The sequence below is a fragment of the Leptodactylus fuscus genome, chromosome 4 (genome assembly GCF_031893055.1).
Source record: "Leptodactylus fuscus isolate aLepFus1 chromosome 4, aLepFus1.hap2, whole genome shotgun sequence".
Taxonomy (NCBI): domain Eukaryota; kingdom Metazoa; phylum Chordata; class Amphibia; order Anura; family Leptodactylidae; genus Leptodactylus; species Leptodactylus fuscus.
Window position 1 is genome coordinate 122,675,637 of NC_134268.1, and position 21,189 is coordinate 122,696,825.

The 21,189-nt window shown below is 43.0% G+C and overlaps 1 protein-coding gene across 1 annotated transcript in view; it reads right to left on the reverse strand.

Moving 5' to 3' along the window:
• LOC142200556 (dynein axonemal heavy chain 5-like) overlaps positions 1 to 21,189 on the reverse strand; it is a 384,102-nt gene that overhangs the window by 171,928 nt on the left and 190,985 nt on the right. The window contains exons 49-54 of the mRNA XM_075270991.1: positions 19,978 to 20,214; positions 16,564 to 16,731; positions 15,281 to 15,487; positions 7,440 to 7,769; positions 6,288 to 6,494; positions 587 to 829 (exon numbers count right to left, since the gene is read on the reverse strand). Coding sequence (XP_075127092.1) covers positions 587 to 829; positions 6,288 to 6,494; positions 7,440 to 7,769; positions 15,281 to 15,487; positions 16,564 to 16,731; positions 19,978 to 20,214 — 1,392 coding nt within the window. The remainder of the gene's footprint in view (positions 1 to 586; positions 830 to 6,287; positions 6,495 to 7,439; positions 7,770 to 15,280; positions 15,488 to 16,563; positions 16,732 to 19,977; positions 20,215 to 21,189) is intronic.

The following is a 21,189-nucleotide window of genomic DNA, read 5'->3' on the forward strand; positions in this document are numbered from 1 at the left end:
AAAGTCCACAATAACAAAAGTGCTAACAAACGCTATAGTTTGTCCAAGAAAGGACTAAATTTGTTTATGTAAAGGATACAATAGGGAATATATGGAACTTTTATACTGTACCAAATATAACTTGATGTAAAAACTGCTATTGTATGTCCATCAAGACATGACGCATTTTACAGTACCTGCAAAGTGGATGGGATTCTGGCTAATTTCTTCCCTTCCATACATTGCATAAAACAATCCCCAGTGGAAAAGCGTGTTTGCAAATCACGGAATGTCAATTATGCCTATGGAAACGCTGGTGCTTTTCTGCATAGGTATAACGTTTTAAAAAGTCTGCAGTTGAAAACCCTGCAGACTTTTTCTGAAAAGCGCTGTAAAAAAAGATGTGATTCACTTACACCGCAATTTTTTCAGCAGTTTTTTTGTTGTTGTTGTTGTTGAGCTTCACTATGTAGGGCCCTTTCCTCAAAGTAAGATATTTTCTACTTTCTTCTTCAAGTTAAATGAGAGTCTGAAGACATTCATATTTGTGCCACATAGGGCAGTATTTAAAACTGTTATGTATTTACAAGTGCTCTTGTCCATTTACCTTGAAAAACACCAAATCCATTCTGGCTCCTCTGACTGTTTCATTGTACTGCTGCATGAACATATCAAGCCTGTCTGAGAGCTTTTCAAATGAAGGAATAGGTTCATAGATTTTAGGTGCTTCTAGATCAGCATCATCTGGTTCATCTCCTGTTGCTTCTGGAGCGTCTCGTAAAAAGTCTACAAAGTAAGATTCTTTTGCCAGACATTGCATTAATTCCTGCCCATGATCTTCTGTTGCAATCTGTAAAATACAAACATAAATAGGCTCATGTTACACACAAAATGGAGTAGCAGTTTCAACAGGGCCCCAACCCATAAGAACAGAAGCAGTAAAATGATGATCAAACTCAAATAAGCTATCTATGTATAAAATATAGGAGCAGATTTATGAAGACTAGCATTACTAAACACCAATCTTCATACTCCCAGAGCTGGCTGAGGGTGTGCCTTATATATGACACAGCGTATGCCTCCTCATATGAGGCACACACTCCACCGGGTTATTCACCTGGGGGAAAATGTACACAGCTTGTAGCTGCCATGCATTTCCACCAGATTTCTGGCATAAAAGATGATAAATCTGGTGGGGCTTAATGGCCTTTGTCACATCCCCTTTTCAGGAAAGTGGTGAAGATATTTTGCACAAAAACAGGTGCAACTTTTTATGCCCTGTACACCAGAAAACTGACATACAAGGCATAGTAAATCTGAGCCAGACTTCTATACATACTGCATAGATCCAACACAGTGTTATATTGTATGTATCCTATATTTGGTGCTGGTAAATTAACTGGTTATAGATCTAGAGCTCTAAGTGGTGAAATACTACATATTCTATGTCACTACATGGAAGCAAACCTATAAAAATATGTATTACTGGACCGTACTCTGCAATTTTTAAAATGGCAGAAAAAAAATTATGTAAAAGTGACTTTTGAGCACTTTCAACAACTAAATGACCTCAACAACAACAAGCATTCCTTTGCGGTGCCCAAAAGCAGCAGAATCCAAGGTAAGCCAGAAGCAAATGTTATAAAATGCAAGAATGAGCAGATATTTTTTTTAACTATCAATATAAGTTATACTGTAATACAAGAATTGGAATGCTGCTTAAAAAAATAAATATGTGCAATAGTTCCTATCAATATATCTGATCTGTGAATACAAGAAGTGGAATATAAGTTAAAAAAAAAAAAAATCATGGATATTTCTTCTTTTGTAACATTTACTATGTAGTAATAAGAAAAAAATCATACATGCCTTAGTTCTTATCAATATTTCTGATCTAAGAACTTTAAAGGCCTGATTTAGAGAGCACATTGACTGTAATGTATTAGGAGAACTCTGTGAAATCCTAAAGGGATTCACACTTCACTAGAGATGAGTAAACAGTAAAATATTCGATATTCGTTTCAAATAACCCCTCAATATTCAACTATTTGAACGAATATCGAATCCATTATAGTCTATGGGAAAAAAAAAGTTTTTTTCAGGGGAAACCACTATTCTATTCAAGAGGGTCACCAAGTCCACTATGACACCTCAGCAAATGATGACAACACCTCTGGAATGCAACTGGGACAGCAGGGGACGCCCAACACGCCCAAGTCACAGTTTTACCCTACTATCACAGACCATCAACTAGACACTTTCCACAATCAAAAAAAACCTCTATGAAAGTGGAAAAATACCTGAAAACCTTCTTTTCTCCCCAATTGTATGTACAGAAACCCAAATTTTAAGCTAAAGAAACATTAGCATGCACTCATCACAATCCCTGACATGATAGCTGCGTTAAGCAGGGCACCACACTGAACAGGACCGAGCACCAGGCACAGGTGTTAATGGCTAGCGGATAATGCTTACAGCTCCTTATCCACCAGCCAATCAGCTACTACCTCAAGTCCTCTTCCTTGCCTAGAGTCTGGTCCTCCTTCCTCCCAACATGCCCAATCTTCCCAGCACAGTCATCCCACATTTCCCCCCTCCCAGGAGATGTTTTCAGGTCCTTTATCTGTTCCTCACTCAGTCTAACCACTTCACCAATCCCAGGAACTACCAGACGACTTTGTGTGTCCGATGCCCAAACACTGGAGCATCTGCCATCTCCGGGTGATTTAGTTGTTGTGGACCAGCAACCCATCCTCAGTGACGCTAGTGCTGGCGCTGCAGTCCAGACCACCAGCCAGGTCACCGCCACATCTGCCTCTGACAATTTGGGGAGTTCACCCTCATCCTCCCCTTTTCCTGCCACTGCTCCTTTTGCCTGCACCATCATGCGCCTCTTCCCAGCAACTCCCCATCTCCCAGGCCTTTCATCGCCGGCAGAAGTACAGCGCAACCCACCCACATGCCCAAGCCTTCAACGGACTCCTCTTAAAACTGCTGGCCCAGGAGATGTTGCCGTTCCTGATAGTGGAGACTCATGCCTTCCGTGAGCTGATGGCAGCTGCGGCACCTCGCTATGATGCCCCTAGCTGTCACTACCTCTGTTGGTGTGCCATCTCTGCCTTGCGCCAGCACGTGTCCCCTAACATTAGTCGGGCCCTGAGTTCCGCGCTTTGCTGTAACGTCCACTTGACCACGGATGCATGGACAAGCGCCTGCAGTCAGGGACACTGCTTCTCTGTAATGACAAGCCGGGTGAATGTAGTTGAGGATGGGCCCAGGGTGCAAACTGGGGTGGGCTATCTTCTCTCCCAGCCCAAAATTCCTGGCAGGGCCTCTCTGAAAGCCTACTCCTCCGCTGCAACCTCAACCACACCTGCGACCTGTAAGTGCTTCAGCAGTGGGGTGTGGAGATGTAAGCAGGTCGTGCTGAAGCTCATCAGCTTGGCTGACAGAAAACACACTTCGCCCCGAGGTTAGGGATGCCATCCTCGATGCGACGCCAATGTGGTTTTTCCCGCTGCACCTGGGCCCAGGCATGTTGGCGTATGTAATAATGGCTGGAACCTGGTAGCAGATCTGGAGCTTGCCAGACTCAAACACGGTCCACACATGGCCCACGTTTTCAACTTGTTGGTGCAAAGGTTGTTTGAAACCTACACCATTGTGCCTGGTATACTGGTGAAAGTGCGGCCATTTTCGTAAGACACCAAACACATACTGATAGGGAATGTAGATTGTGTGCCCTATATGGGACAGTGACCATCAATGTCTGTAAAGTGCTGCGGAATATGATGGCGCTATATAAGTAAGCATAATAAATAAATAATAATAGTAAGTGAAAAGTAGCCTCCGCTACACTGAAAACAGTCAGAGCACACTCCTGTCATCTTCGCACCGTTGGGTGATGGAGGAAGACGAGGGGGATGAAGTAGCATTTGATGTCACTGTCCCACACGAGGCTTGAGGGGAAGTTCAGTGCATCCCATTGCTTCAGCATGGATGGTGTGAAGAGGAGTGGAAAATGGAGAGTGACTCTTACAGTTGGGGTAGCGAAGTCATGCCAAGTAAAACTCTGGCACACATGGCTGACTTCATGTTGGGTTACTTTTCAAGAGACAAAGGCATAATTCACATCATGGAGAGTAAACAATACTGGATTTTTGCAATCCTCGATCCCCGGTATAAGAAAAAAATCTCGTCCTTCGTTTTGGTAGGGGAGAGGAAAAAAATAAATAAATAAAAAATTGCATAAATGATTGCCACAAGCAATCGGTGCAGAATATGACGGACATGTTTCCGCAAACCCTCGCTGGCGGTAGAGAGGAGATTTCTTCCAAGAGGACAACAACTGCCTGGGTCTGAAACACGTTAAGGCCCCCTCCCTCCCAAACTACCGCCACTGAGGGACCTAGTGTCATCAGGAGGGAAACAGCCCTGTCCTCTCCGATCCCTCTGCGCCTTACATGTATTGGGTGTAGAAGTCGGACCTGTGGCCCTTGGGGTGAGTGGAGGCTTCCCCCCAGCTGAGGTTTGGGTGAGTTTGGCAAGGGGGTGCAAGTATGTCCCGCAGTTAGCCTTTTTTGTTACATAGTTACATAGTAGATGAGGTTGGATAAAGACATTAGTCCATCAAGTCCAACCTATAACCCTACAATCCCCTACAGTGTTGATCCAGGGGAAGTAAAAAAAAACCCATTTGGCTAATGCCAATTTCCCCATTTCAGGGGAAAAAAATCCTAAATGACTCCAAATCTGGCAGTCAGCATAAAAACCCTGGCTCAACGTCTCCTTAAAATCATGGTGGCATAGAGTATACACAATGAACTCCAACTGTCACTAGCAGAGCCACTCTTCTACTTGTAACTGCATGATAGAACTATGCTCTCTTGAGTTAGAGACAGATTGGGGCCCCTGCATTTTAAGTTTATGCCCCATTCTTTTGCTTAAGCCCATAAACAGAGATGTTATTTTGTTCCCATTAGTGCCAATTCAGCCGTGCCACCCCCAGCATTAATTCTTTCACCTCTCTTTTGGAGCTGTCACTTGCCCCAGCAGCGTATACAGTGTCAGGCCCACCATTCAGTTTCAGTCCATAAATAGAGATGCTATTTTATATTTATCTGTATACCACTTTTATTTGGGAGTGGAATACAACCAGGAAAGCTGGATTCAGTGTATACTGTATATACTATACACAGATTTTCTGTATTCCACTTATGTTTTTGGGGGCACACACCGTGGAAAGCTGGATTGAGCGTATATAGCCTGACAATTGCTGTGTATTCCACTTAGGTTTGGGGGGGTACACACCATTAAAAACTGGATTGAACATATATAGCCTGACAATTGCTGTGTATTCCACTTAGGTTTGGGGGGGGGGGGGGGGTACACACTGTTAAAAACTAGATTGAGTGTATATAGCCTGACAATTGTTGTGTATCCCACTTAGGTTTGAGAGGGTACACACTGTTAAAAACTGGATTGAGCGTATATAGCCTGATTTAATTGCTATATATCCCACTTAGGTTTGGGGGCTACACGCCGTTAAAAACTGGATTGAGCGTATATGGTGTGACAATTGCTGTGTATCCCACTTAGGTTTGGGGAGGGGGTACACACCGTTAAAAACTGGATTGAGCGTATATAGACTGTTTGAATTGCTGTGTATCCCACTTGGGTTTTAGGGGGTACACACCATGGAAGGCTGGGTTGAGCGTATATAGCCTGACAATTGCTGTGTATCCCACTTTGGCGTTTGAGGGTACACACCGTGGATATCTGGATTGAGTATATATCGATTCCTCTCCCCGCAGTTTAGCTCTAAAAAGAGCTGTTGTTGTTCTTCAGTTTTTTCCTGCCTAGCAGAAGCTAATCCCTATCTAGCCCTCAGCAGATCTCTGTCCCTATGTCTCCAAGTCGCAAAATGAGACGAAGATGACGGCGACTAGTCTCATAAATCCGAGGCAGCCAATGGCTTTTTCCATTTTTTTTCAATGCCTACGTTGTCGTAGTTCCTGTCCCACCTCCCCTGCACAGTTATTGGTGCATAAAAAGCACCAGGGAAGGTGGGAAGGGATACAAATTTTTACTGCATTTGCTGCGTGGTATTCGATTGGAATCAAATACCTCGAACAGCCTGATATTCAATCGAATACCAATTCAATTGAATGCCCTTCGCTCATCTCTACACTTCACCAAAAGAATACCCAAATAATTCCAAAGCATGGACACTAACCAATGATCAGAGACATACTGTATATACGAAGAAGGTTATAACACAAAGAAAGAGAAAAAGCAAACAGAATTACCTTCTGCATCATGTTCTCAAACCAGTCCTTGTCTTTCTGGTCCACAAATCTGTCTGCTATGACCCGCGTGCATTCATGCTGGAATAGCGCTACTAAGATGTCAGCATTGCGGCAGATGTCAGACGTTACCGTTAATATCCCCTGCCAAATGCGGCTCAAATCTCGCAAGTTAAAGATATAATGAAATTTCGCTGGGGTAGGCAGCATCTGCAGAAGAAATCCAGATGAGCTCTTATAAGAACAATTATCCATAATTACCAATATGTAGTGAGAGAAAACATCAATCTATCAAGTTAGGCAAGAACAGACTTTTCTATGGGATGCCAAAAAGTGTCCATATTTTGTATAATAGACAGTGAATGCTATACTCACTGCTAAAGACGGGCTGGAGCTAAATATTTATACATGTGGCTAAAAAGATACATATGCAAATACAATACAATATAACTTGTAACATGAATTCCAAGTTATCATCCATTGATTTACAGATTCAGTTAGACTGCATTAGGGCTGGTTTCCAAGAAGGGGGCTTACTTGTGAGGAAACTATTAGGACTCATTCACATAGCAGAACAGGAATAGGAATTAAGGTAGACTTTCACCTCAGAGTCCTTTCCATTCTCTGGCCCTTCAGCTCCCCTTTTTTCACTTCATGAATAGAGATAATCAATGGAAAGGCTTGTTCTGCGACTGATCAGTGGTAGAACCGACAGGAAGATCAAGAAGGACACATTTTTTTCCTAGCAGAGGGATCTAATTTTTGCCTCAAGCAGCAGATAACCTGGAATCAGCTTTGAATAGGTAGGTAGGTAGATAGATAGATAGATAGATAGATAGAATTATCCAGGACATAGTACGGAAAAGGTATTTATAAAAGCATTAATAAAGAAAAAAGGACTGTGCAATAGGTGGAAGATTTATAGTAAAGGGAACGTTTAGGCTAAGGCCCCACTTTGCGGAAACACAGCTTTTTTGTTGATTTTTTTGAGTGGAATGAGTAGAACGTACTAGTATAAGTAATTCCTATATAGTTCCCATTCCTTTTGTAGCCATTCTTGGCTTTGGCTCAAAAAACTGCAACAAAATCTGCAACAAATAAATCTGCAACGTGGGGCCTCAGCCTTCAAGTCATTGTAGTTAGAGTCTGCATTACCTTGATTTTGGTAGCCTGCCATACTTTGCGAGTTGTAGGTACCAGTGCTGAAGCTAGCTTGCAAACTTCAAGAGGGAATCCTCTCTGCTCACAAAAGTAGCCCTCAGCTACTGTACGGAATATTTTATCAATGGATGAGTTGGATGGGAGAGTGCAGTTAAATACAGTGAATTGGCGTTTCAATCTTTGCGGAATGTCATTTCGACCGCCTCCTGGGTGAATCATGGCTGCCACAAACTGGATGTCAACAATGCTGGTAAATTCGCCAGGTTTTTCCAGGTTATAGAACCCTTTTTGCTCCATAAGTTGCCTTACAATTTCATTAGTGATCTGTTAGCCCAGTAAAAACACATAAAAAAATTAGTTATTCGTTGTAGGATTTCATTCTTTGAGTCATTCCATTATATGTACATTTGTATATATTATGTATTTTATGGTAAAATAGTCATTAATTATATCTAGTATTAGAGAAGTGTTTGATATGCAAATTATTTCTAAAACTGCAGTATGTATTAGTAAGCATCATTTTAAAGGGATTCTATAATAAAAAAACAATTTTTTGTGACTAACACACAGGAATAGCCTTAAGAAAGGCTATTCTTCTCCTACCTTTAGATGTCTTCTCCACGCCGTCGTTCGGTATAAATTCCGGTTTTTGTCGGTATGCAAAAGAGTTCTCTCGCAGCACTGGGGGCAGGCCCCAGCGCTCATACAGCACTGGGGGCGTCCCCAATGCTACGAGAGCAGACTGCACATGCCCGCAGCCACAAGAAAAATGGCAGCTTACACAGTAAGTAAGCGGACATTTTCTTGTGGCCTGTGGGAATGAATCATATGGTGTGGGTATGGGTGAACTAACTGAACTGAAGGAACTATTGAACTAACAAGTTTTGAATTTGAAAACAAATCATGAAAGTCTAGCCCTATTAATCTTAGTTCACACAGACTTTTTTGGACTGGTTTTTGACATGGGAATCCGCATCAGAATCCGCTCCAAAAAACACCTCCCGCAGCTAGTCACGACTGGATGCCGCTGCAGTGCACCGGCAGTGGCGGATCCAGGGTTTGCGGGGCCCTGGGCAATTGACTTTGGCGGGGCCCTACTTACTGGGGGTCTCGCACTTCTAACCTGTACTTCCCAACTGTTGAAGACTAGAAAGAGGGAACAAAACGTGCGGCGCGAATTAGCAAATTAGTCCCCGCCCACTTTTATGTTGACTCCACCCATTCTTTCAATTTTCATGTGATTCCACACAGTATAATCCTCCTACAGTCACCCGTAAATTATATCTCCCCCTCATTTTCATATACACCCTTCATCTACCCCTAGTTTCATGTCCCCCCCTCTATCTCTGTCCCCAGTTTCATGCCATTCTCCCCCTTTATCTGCCCAGTTTCATTTCCCCTCCCCGTCTCTGCCCCAGTGTCATGCCGTTCTCCCCCCTTCATCTGCCCCAGTGTCATGCCGTTCTCCACTCTTCATCTGCCCCAGTGTCATGCCGTTCTCCCCCTCCATCTGCCCCAGTGTCATGCTGTTCTCCCCCCCTTCATCTGCCCCAGTGTCATGCTGTTCTCCCCCCCTCCATCTGCCCCAGTGTCATGCCGTTCTCCCCCCCTCCATCTGCCCCAGTGTCATGCCGTTCTCCCCCCTCCATCTACCCCAGTGTCATGCCGTTCTCCCCCCTCCATCTGCCCCAATGTCATGCCGTTCTCCCCCCTCCATCTGCCCCAGTGTCATGCTGTTCTTCCCCCCTTCATCTGCCCCAGTGCCATGCCATTCTCCCCCCTCCATCTGCCCTAGTGTCATTCTGTTCTTCGCCCCTCCATCTGCCCCAGTGTCATGCCATTCTCCCCCCTCCATCTGCCCCAGTGTCATGCCATTCCCCCCCCCTCCATCTGCCCCAGTGTCATGCCGTTCTCTCTCCCTCTATCTGCCCCAGTGTCATGCCATTCTTCCCCTCCATCTGCCCCAGTGTCATGCTGTTCTTCCCCCCTTCATCTGCCCCAGTGCCATGCCATTCTCCCCCCTCCATCTGCCCCAGTGTCATGCCATTCTCCCCCCTCCATCTGCCCCAGTGTCATGCCATTCTCCCCCCTCCATCTGCCCCAGTGTCATGCCGTTCTCACGTTCTCTCTCACACACATACTCACCATTCCTCGTTCCCTCGCAGCTCTCTCCCTCATACACATATTGTAGCCGCGATGTGATGACGTCATCACATCGCGGCTACAAATGCCGGAGGCCCGGAGCTCAGCGTTAAAGCAGGAGCTGAGCTGTGACAGCTCCGGCTTTAAACGCCTATGCATTCAGCTCATTGGCGTCCTACCGCCGATGAGCTGAAATACATAGGCTTTTAAAGCAGGAGCTGTGAGCTCAGCTCCTGCTTTAACGCTGAGCTCAGTTGGAGTCGGGACATGCCGACCGGGACCATTTTGCTAAGCGCGGGGCCCCGGGCTGTTGCCCGGCTCGCCCGGCCCTGGATCCGCCCCTGTGCACCGGCATCCAGTCATGGCATTCCGCTCCGGATTAGGACCAAATAAATGGGCCTAGTTGGGAGGGAGTGTTGCGCCACGGACACCCGTGGCTGATTTAGCCGCGGAATCCACGGCAAGTTAGGGCAGCTCGCTTCTTTTTTCCGTGAGTAGGAAGAAACCGCTCGTGAAAAAAAAAAAGGAGTGAATGGCTCCCATTGAAGTAATTGGGAGTCGTTTTTTCTGAGCCATATCCTGAGGCGGATTTTGCACCAAAATCCAGTCCAAAAAACTCTGTGTGAACTCGGCTTTAGATGCATATTGCTGAGCACAGTGGTATCTATGATAGTTTAATAGTAAAGACTCATTGTGAATACGTATGCAAGACCTGAAAAGCAGTGCAGCAGCACCAGCATATATAAATTGAAATTAGTATGCAACATTATTGACATTTCTTATATAAGAGAAAATAGAAGGTAACTATTGGTTATAGTATTACATACATTCATTCATTCATTCTCATCTGGGTAAAAGAGGTAGAAGAATCATGATTTGCACCTTATAAACAGAATTACTTAAAAATTATTTTATTATGTTAACGCTTTATTCTCTAGCAAGTGGAGCTCTTTGCATCATTTAATAGGTGTTGCTGCACTGATTTTGTTGAATTTTTTTCTGTAGTCCCCATTGATCCCAAACCCAAGTGCTGTTAATTTCACCTCTGATTGGAATTCTGAATCATGCCCCCTTGCCTGCTTGACTGTCACCACTCACCAGTCAGTATAGAGCTTAGGTAGTATACAAGGTATCAAAACTAAAAGTAATGTTCACTCGAGAAGAATGGGAGCTAGAGAAAAAATTCCAGCAGCACTGGAATCAGTGAAGCAGCACCTATTTACAGATGCTAAGAACTCATCAATGTGCAGTATTATATACACTACTGCCCAGAATTCAACGCACTGTCAACTTTCCCACTATGTGCACGCACTAGAGATATCGATGCCTTTAATTTCAGCAACAATATCTCCCTGCTGTCAGAAATTCTGAAGAATGCTTCCTTTAACAGTGCAAGGCTATGTTAGAGTACAGTCAGAGTGGGGTTCCTTACCGCCCAGCGATGAAGCTGAGCTGTGAGGAATGCCCCCTTTGACAGTACAAGGCTACGTTAGAATACAGTTGAAGGGGGGCCACACGGTGGCTCAGTGGTTGGCACTGCAGCCTTGCAGCGCTGGAGTCCTGGTGTTCAAATCCCGCCATCTAACATGCCCAAGTCACTGTATTACGTCGGGATCCCTGTCAGCTTGCGATATGCGTGAGCTGACTTTTTCCCATAGGAATGCATTGACCAGCGTTGATTGGCCAGTGTACAGCATTCGGCCAATCAACGCTGGCTCTGTCGGAGGAGGCAGAGTCTAAGATTCGTCCACGGCAGTTTCCATTGTAGTCCGATCTCAGATGTAGCAGTGCTGACACAGCACTGCTACACGGAGAAGCGGCAGAGCTCAGAACACAGAGATGCAGCAAAGCTGAGTATGCAGCATGGTTCAACGCACACTCAGCACTGCTACATCAGATGCAGCAGAGCTGAGTGTGCAGCATGGTTCAACGCACACTCAGCACTGCAGAGATGTAGTAGTGTTGGCCTTGCGCTCAGCTCGTCTGCATCTTCGGAGTAGCCGAACTGAGCACGCGGCCAGCAATGCTTCATCTCCGATGTAGCATCTTCGGAGTAGTCAAACTGAGCACGCGGCCAGCTCTACTACATCTCGGCATAGGAATGCATTGACCATCGTTGATTGGCCAGTGTACAGCATTCGGCCAATCAACGCTGGTTCTGCCGGAGGAGGCGGAGTCTAAGATCCGTCCACAGCAGTTTCCATTGTGGTCTGATCTCAGATGTAGCAGTGCTAAGTGTGCGTTGAACCATGTTGCACACTCAGCTCTGATGCATCTAATGAAGCAGTGCTGAGTGTGCGTTGAGCCATGCTGCACACTCCGCTCTGCTGCATCTGATGTAGCAATGCTGAGTGTGCGTTGAACCAAGCTGCACACTCAGCTCTGCTGCATCTCTGTGTGTGCAGCACTGCTACATCTGAGATCGGACTACAATGGAAACTGCTGTGGATGGATCTTTCACTCCGCCTCCTCCGGCAGAACCAGCCTTGATTGGCCAAATGCTGTACACTGGCCAATCAACGATGGTCAATGCATTCCTATGGGAAAAAGTCAGCTCGCGCATATCGCAAGCTGACAGGGATCCCGACCAGATAGAGCCCCAAAGAGCTGGGTGAGTAACATTCCCCCCTAAATAAAGGTAATCCCTATCTAACCCTGCCTGTAGATCTGTCCCTGTCTCACAGTCACATAGTTCACAGTCTCAAATTAATCAAATGTTAAATCCACCATTCGTATAAATTGGAGGTCACCTGAATTAGCCAGCCAATTCCTTTTTCCGATTTTTTTCCATGCCTCCGTTGTCGTAGTTCCTGTCCCACCTCCCCTGCACAGTTATTGGTGCAAAAAACGCGCCAGGGAAGGTGGGAGGGGATACGAATTTTTACTGCGTTTGCCTCATGGTATTCGATTGTAATCGAATACCTCCAACGGCCTGATATTCGATCGATGGTGTTCGCTCATCTCTATTAAATACCACACATTGATGAGGACGTGAAAAAATCTTCTTTAAGGAAGATATTTCAATCCTCACCAAATCCAGTTCTTAGCATCTGTAAATAGGTGCTGCACAGTGATGAGAACATGAAGACTGTTCTTGGAGACCACCAGCATAGATAATTTAAAAGCTTTTCCCACTATACTTGTATAGGGTTTCCATGCTCTGTTTCTTTAATATAAAGCACCATTCTACTGTTCACATACCAAACACTTGGTGGACTACTGCTGCTACTAAAAGGGGCAAACAGTATTTGGTATTTCACATGCACTAGCAGTGTACATCACTAAGAAAATGGAAGCTACAATCCTCATTTGAACAGAGTCTTACAAAAGCCAAAATGCAAAGCCAAACGTGTTACAGAATGGACACCAACTGTGCCAAATGGAACCTATTGTCTCCTCAAAGGGCCTTCAATACAGATGTAAATAGAGCCCAATTCACATCTCTCACTATCTTCCAATGGTTGACGATTGCACTTGAAGGGCTGTTGAAGTTGAAGGGCTTTTTAAAAATATTTTTTAATGATGGCCTATCCTTAGGATACATGCTAGTGGAACTATAAGGGTTGCAGTGTTTGCTGCTGTGTTTAATCCCATAAGCCATGGGGGCCTACCCTTACCTCACTAAGGCTAATTATACTTCTTTGATCTCCACTCTGATTTCTTTAGATGGATGGCAGTCTGTGCATCATAAATCAACCCCTGTCCACTGGGACACAGGAGTGAGACAGAGGAAGAATACTATTATAAACAGCCTTTCATTGTCAAAAGGGGAAAAACTCACCTTTCAGTGCCAAAAATTGGTAGCTCATCAGCATGTAGTCATGGAGGAATTATGTAGAGTGAAGCTGTGACACAAAACAGGGCCCTAGTTTGTGGAGGTCTCTGACAGGGTATGGTAATGATTAGGGTTGAGCCAATCTTGAGATTTCAGGATCATTTTCAAAATCCGATTTTCGATGATTTTCTATTCGAACCCGATCCCAATTCCAATCCTAATGCAAGTCAATGGAATTTTTTTTAAAATCGAAAATCGGATTTTAAAAATGATCCTATTCACTACACAGCATGGAGTCCAAAAATTGAACGCTTTAATTTTTAGACTCCACGCTGTATAGTGATTAAAAGAAAAATACTCTGACTACTTAGTCCCCCCTGGTGTCCACTTACCTGCACAGATTGCTGCTGCTGCCGCTCCCCGTTGTTCTCGCTCCTCTCCTCTCTCATTTACAGGCCTTCAGAGCGCCGGGCGCGTCCCCACCTCCCTAGGCTAGTGTTAGAGATGCTGGGAGTAGGCAGGGCTTGTTGTGGCTTAGGAGAGTGTGGGCGGGTACAGGGTGGGGAGACGTGAATGCATCAGTCACGTCTCCCCTCCCAGTACCCGCCCACACTCTCCTAAGCCACAAGCCCCACCTTCTTCCTAGGTCTGTAACACTAACCTGGGTGCTAGGGGCGCGCACGACGCTCTGAAGGCCTGTAAATAAGAACTGGACCGAGAAGAACGGGGAGCGACAGCAGCAGCGGATCTGTGCAGGTAAGTGGACTATTCTGTTTCTAGTGGCCTAGGCTATTATGTTTCCTCCCTGCTGTGCCATATACTGGACTCTGCTACATCTGCATTACTGTACATTGACTTGTCTATCTACTCTTCTGCTTTGTTCCTGCTTTACCGTATACTCAGCTCTGCTACATCTGAGAGCTACATCCACCATATAGTTTCAAGCCTGGAGGTAGTCCTGAAAAGACTGATGAGATTGCTGGATGTTGGTCCCCTACCGTTCACATACTGATAGCCTATCCTTAGTATAGGCTGGAAAAAAAAAACACGAAAAAACATTTTAGGAAGCAGTTCTGGGAAATATTCTTTAGATTTGTTTCATGGAAAAATGAAACCCTATGTCAAAACCTGTGCATTATTGAAGTTTTGAGATGCCATTGTTGGCCTTTTGGTCTTTATGAGCAAAGCACTTTTTTAAACCATTGTTTCATTTGTAAAACATTTGTAAACCCACAGGAACTTGTAGTAAAACTGTGCATGTTTTCTGACTTGCTGCTGTGAACACACCATTATTAAAACACAACTCCATTGTTTATGTAAGCACCAAGGGTGTAACTACCAGGGTAGCAGCGGTAGTGGCTGCCACAGGGCCCAGAACTTTAGGGGGCCCAGCACCAGCTGCTACTGCTGCAGATTTATGTATTTATTTTTTTAATAGGCCGTTACCGGCTGGAGTAACTCAAAAGTCGCCACAGGGCCCCGCCATTCCTAGTTATGCCACTGGTAAGCACCTATATCATAGGTGTTCTATACGATTTATATTATTACTGTCTATGTTCTATTCACCCCATTATTCTTATGACACTTTAAGAAATACATGATGAAAAATTAAAATATTAAAAAAGTTACAATGATGTATAAAGTCTTGGGCTCCTCAAGCTCATTCAAATTTGCTTTTCCCTTCATTTCAGAGCAATTATAGATAGGCTTGTACGAGTCATTATTATCAAGTCCACCGTCCCAGCGACAGATCATATACTATTCTTCATTGTTGTGACTTAATTGGTTTTATGCACATTTACAGGCTATGCTGGAATAACTAGAAAAAACTAAAATCACCAAACACCAACTAAGATGACAGTAGCAAAAGACATTATCAGGACATCTTCTACTTCTTCATATGTAATAAGACTGTTACCTGATCGCCCCATTCATTAATCACAGGCATATTGATATCATCAATAAAAACTGTCATTTTCTTCCCAGCTGGAGGACCATATGTAGTGCCCATTCTTTTATCTATGTAACTTTCAATGCTTCTCTGGAACATGTTGGGAAGAGTGGCAGAGGAGAAATTCAGAGACTTGGTGATGTGAAATTCTGGGTCATATTTGCTGGTATAGCCCTTAAAGAGAACACATACACAGTATTACAACTCTCAAACATCCAGTGATCAGTACAGTGAAGACCATCCAACACTGACTATATACACTGACTGCATGGTATTGGCATCAGTTCCTTGTATCAATTGAGAATGCTAATGTAAAGTCTTTTCCCCCATGAAAAGGCCTGCAGCTGAGACTTAATAATGTCACCCCCTTATTAAGCCTTGGGATGGCCTCCAGCAAAGAGAACGGTGGCAGCTGGCCTGTGCAATAGAACAGGTTTACTTAACTGGAGTCTATTTTTCCACACGCGCAGATTTGTGCCAGATGGCTTTAAGATATATTTTTGGATTAACACAAAGCCAAAGAAAGCTTCCAGAAGTACTTTGTGTGCCAGTAGTTTGCACTGAGTGAAACTTTTGCTTGTAAAGAATCAGAACTTGTTTGTTCTAAATGTTAAATAAAAGTTTTATAATTTTTTTATGACTGTGATCTCTATCTTTCTAGTGTCAAATGACAACTGGTCAAATATTGAAAGACCTGTATTATGCAGAATTGTGTATTTTGCTTCAGTAGCAAGGACTTTTTAATAGGGAAGTATTAAAGTGTAATTGTAATTTTACTGTGACTTATGGATGGCATAAATCCACAAAATCAAACATACAGGTAAATAAATTTTACACATTACATATGGCTCTTTATGAAAAAATAGGGCTACAAACAATTGTTCTAAAGTTTTACTGCTTTGACAATAGAGAACACACTTACAGCAGCTTATTAACATTACTGCCAATTCCCATACAGTCAGAACATGTACAATATTTCCCCTCTGCATCCTTAAAAGTACAGTAGCAGAATGTAGACTACTGCTTACAATAGCCTGAATATTGCCTGCGGCTATAAGACAGCCTGTGTCTTTTAAGGGACTGCTAGGAAATTGCTAGAAATTTGTCTGTTTCTTTTACCATCTGCGGCTTGTTTGAAATAATGTACAGGAAGAATAACACATGGAACACATGAAAAAAGAATGAATGTGAAAGAGTTACATTAACAAAGTTACTTGAAAAATTGAAGGAAAAGTTGTAAATGAAACTACCTTGATCATGACGGTCTTAGCTGTTCCCTGTTCACCAATCAGTAAAACGGCTTTTCCTTGCTTCATAATGGTATGCATTAGGAAATCTGTCCGGACATTATCGACATTTGGAACAAGAATTGATGCATATTCTGGTATTGAATCTTTTGGATATACATATTCAGGAACCTATGTAAAGAATATTCAAGTAAAAACATTTTCTCAATACTTAATAAACTATGTATTGGTAAAAATTAATATTTGCATCAATGATAGCTTTATGGATATTTATTACTTTATATGTCGTACTGTCCTGTGGAGAAGGTAGCTTGGTAGAAGCAGTGGTGCGGACCCAACCAGAGACAGGGAAACAAATATAGCAGCAAAAGTCGGTTTATTGAAAAAAAAAACAAACTGCAAAATAAATAAACCTTTGCGTCAGGCACAAGATAAGCAAAATAAAATACAGCCTTAACTTCAGGCAAAAAGGCAAAACAAAAACTTGCATGTCTGAGCGCTAACTAAACAGAAAATACTAACTGTACGTATGGCTTACTACCAGCCCCACAAATCAACACTGTAACATAACACAAGGCCTCAGTGTCAGGACAGACCCAGCCATTTCCTCCCCTATCAGGATCTTCCCTGAAGTGCAGGCTCAGCAGGCTTTTATGGCCAAGTAACAAGCCTAGGACCCACATCTTGGGCTGAAGCCTACTCCAGACCTGCCCTGGACCACACATATGCCAGGAATCTGGGGGAGATATACCATGACTCCAGCACTCTGCCTGTCACCTTCTCACAGTCCTTATAACAGCCCACTTATGGGCTATTAGTCACTGACAGGGATGCGGTTGTCATCCACTAGATACTGTTATATGTCCTCTAGTAATGACTTCTTAATTTGGGAGAAGCCCTATCCTTTTAAGCTCTAGCATGCTAAGTCATATGAAACGTACAGTTCAGTGCTTAACTATTGAGATATCAGAACAAATTCCATTGTAAAAAGCCCATAGGATCTACAATATGATCAGTATTTAATATATCACATATAATTTGTACCTCAATAGGTCTTAAATGCTATCTTAACAATGTTAATGTCAAGTGCAATTCATTTGTCAGGAGTGCAGGAGTACAAGGGAGTAATGGTATTTATTCTAATTTTACTTCTATTTACAGTCATGCAGCTTCTAAGACTTATGCTGAAGTTTTGTATTACACCATTGGGTTACACAAAACTATCCTTAGAAAATGGCAGGGGGATAAATTATTGTCAGAGCCTCTATTACAGCATTATTTCACAGAACAAATAACATTACATAGCATTACTTTTCCTATCAAGGGTCAGGAGATAATAACACTCCTTAAGGAGTGAGCACCTTTGTAGATGTATGGAGACTTACAAGCCATTTTCGCTCCACTAGGGGATTATGGGAAATACGGAAATCTGTTTTCCAGGATGTAATTAGGAAAACAATGCTGCCTTTTAGGACAGCCTCCTTATCATCATGCATGACTTTTTCAATAAGCCTAATAACAGCCAAACCAGTTTACCTACGCTGTGCCGCAAAATCACGGCCGTAAAATAACGCCGCGTATACGATCCCGGCTCCCATTGAAATCAATGGGAGCGTGAACGGCCCGCAAAAGCTCACGCAGCGTCTACGTGCCACATCACGCGGCACTTTACTCCGTGTGGACTCACCCTTAGGCAGCATACAGAAGCACTGTTTTCCTAATTACATCCTGGAAAACATATTTGCATATTTTCCATTTTCCTGTCAAGAGAGAGGAACTTGAGAGATCCCACTCTTGGTCTTTAGGAAATGGTGTCTCATGTGAAGGATAAGTCATTAAGTCGTGGTCTCTGTTTATAAAGCAAACCAATGGCAGATCTAAATTTCTGAGACAAATTGGGTGGAATTTATTCTACATCAGATTCAGATCTTTGGGACATGGCTCTTTCTTGTACCAAAATATGCCACATTGTTCTGTGCCTCGCTCACCAAAAGTGGGAGAAGCAGGGTGGAGAGCAAGGTGGGCTGAGGCAGGAATGCCTTGGTCCCACAAATTTATTATATCTTCCATGAAATCTACGCCAGTTACTGACTGACATAGATTTTAATTTTGTTGTTGAAGGTGCACTCATCTTTTATTCTCCAGACAATTTTTCTAGAAGTCACTTCTCTAAGGACAGATATTCTGCAAGAAGTGCAAGAAGAATTGGAATGCAGATGACTGAGGTAAACATATTTTCTCTGATAAAGCCCTGTATAGACTATTTGGGGCATCTGGAAGAATGATTGTAGAAGAAAATGTAAGCGCTACTTAAAACTCACAATTTTGTCTAAAAACACTGCCATGCATAAAGAATGGTATAAACATCCACTAAGATTAACTTCTCCCAACTATTCGGGAGAAATTTGGTGATGTACAATGTTTTTTTATCAGCATGATGGAGCACCATGACATAAGGCAAAAATGATAACTAAGTGGCTTGGTGAACAAAACTTTGAAATTTTAAGCCCTTTCCCAGGACACTCGCCAGATCTCAATCTTATTGAGAACCCGTGGTCAATTCTAAAAAGTGGTTGGACAAAACAAAACAAAACACTGAAATTGTGATAAATTCCAAGCACCTCTTCAAGTCAGTCTCAGAACTTGGAATCACAACTGTACATAGTCCCTTTAAAAATCAATGGATTGTTCATGCAATATACAGCCAAACCTTGTCATCCAGAGCAAGAGGTGTTCTTTGAAGTTGCTATTCACAAGTAGAATGAATGGGAAACTTTCAGATGTACTATACTACAAACAAGACTTAGCTGATAAGCGTACAATCACTGATCTCAAGAACAGGAGTCTCAAGTTACCTTGTTTTAATAAAGCAACGGCTCCATAAAACTGTATGGGACTGCCAAAGAGTGCCAAGATCAGCACTGGCTGAGTATAGCATTGTACCACAGTCCCTTCCTTCAAACCAGGGAACTTAAGACCCTCATTATCGTGACTTTTGTGAAGATCCAACAACTGAAATCCAACACTTTTATCACCTATCTTGAGAGCAGGCCCATAGAAGTAATAGAAATAGAGCAGTGGACATACATGCGCACCACCACTCCATTTAAAGTGGAAGTTTCAGGGGAACTCTCAGGCCCTATTTTGGTACTCAATGGGGGTCCCAGTGATTGTACCCCAAGAGATCAAATAATTAACCCTATTCTATGAGTAGGTTATAAATGTCATTAAAAGTATGAAAGTTTTTATCAGCCTACAGTCACAGGTATCTGCACCCTTCAATAATCATAAGTACTACTGGTAAATAATAAATTTGATCTTATATGGAATATTAATTAACGTACACCGAATATTGGGATGTTCTCTTACTAATGATGATGAATAGTTTGAACAATTTCTTATTTAGGATTCACATACCTTTTTTGACCAATGCTCCCACTGTCCGCTTTCATTAATAACAAACTCAAAAATAGTTTCATCTCCTTTAATGGTAGGAAGCTCAAGTGGGGCAGAATGATCCCGCAGGAATATTTCCATCTTCATGCGGTCCTCAAGTTCCAACAAGGCTCCCACTGACCACATAACAGCAAAGACAAAGAGCCTAGCCAAATGTTCTTGACTGGGCTGTTTCTCTTCCTTGTCAGAGAGGAGACCCTAGAAATGAATAGAATACTATCTTAAAACTAGGACAAAAACAGCTGCAAAGGAGCAACATAAAATTCTGTGTCAGATGATATTTTTGAAACTGCAAGCAAAAATACTTAATGGAAAAATACTTTATTTTGACATGAGAATTCAGAGATTAATTTCTGCCTTAAAGGGGTTGTCCGTCATAAAATGATCTTCTTACACCAAGCTAAATACCCTCCCCCGCCTAAATTCTAATGTACTAACTGTATTAAAAATGTATATTTACCCATATCGCTGGGGCAATCATGTGACTGCCCCAGGCACATTTTCCTATTTTTCCAGAGACACTCTGTTTCACCATTTCCAGAAACAGAATGTTACCAATACCACCACCCCCCAGACCATCATACTTACCTTTCTTCCTGTCTGGATTTTCTGGGCAAAAAGCATCACTTCTTTCAGGGAAACCAATTCCTTATCTCCTGACGTCTGCTGGCCTCCCATGCCAGTGCAATAAAGCCATAATACTGGGCACTCTGGCTCTATTGCATAGGTGACTGCAGAGGTCAAGAGAAGAAGGAGCCGGAGGCACAGAAAAAAACAGGAAGACAGGCAAGTATGATGGGGTAGGGGGAGGTTGGAGTTAGTTAGCTAGGAAGGGCTACTAGTGGTCAGGCAGCTAGGGAAACAGGGAGGGGGTGAGATGGGGATCTGAGTGTAGAGCAATGCATCATGGTAGTTGTAAGAAGTAAAAAAATAAAACTACATGCATCTTCATATGCTCAAAAAATGTATATGTTTAGGCTTACTTCTTGATTCATATTTCTGGTTTTCTGTTCCATTATAGGAGCAGAAAACCTTAAACAACAACAGCAGGACAAGATCTGTCATCTACAGTGCCCAGTAAACCCCATTCATCATAACGGAGTCTGTCAGGATTCTGTCATGGGGTCTGTAATTTTAAAAGGGAAAAAATGCAGCACTTGGCACAGATGTGAA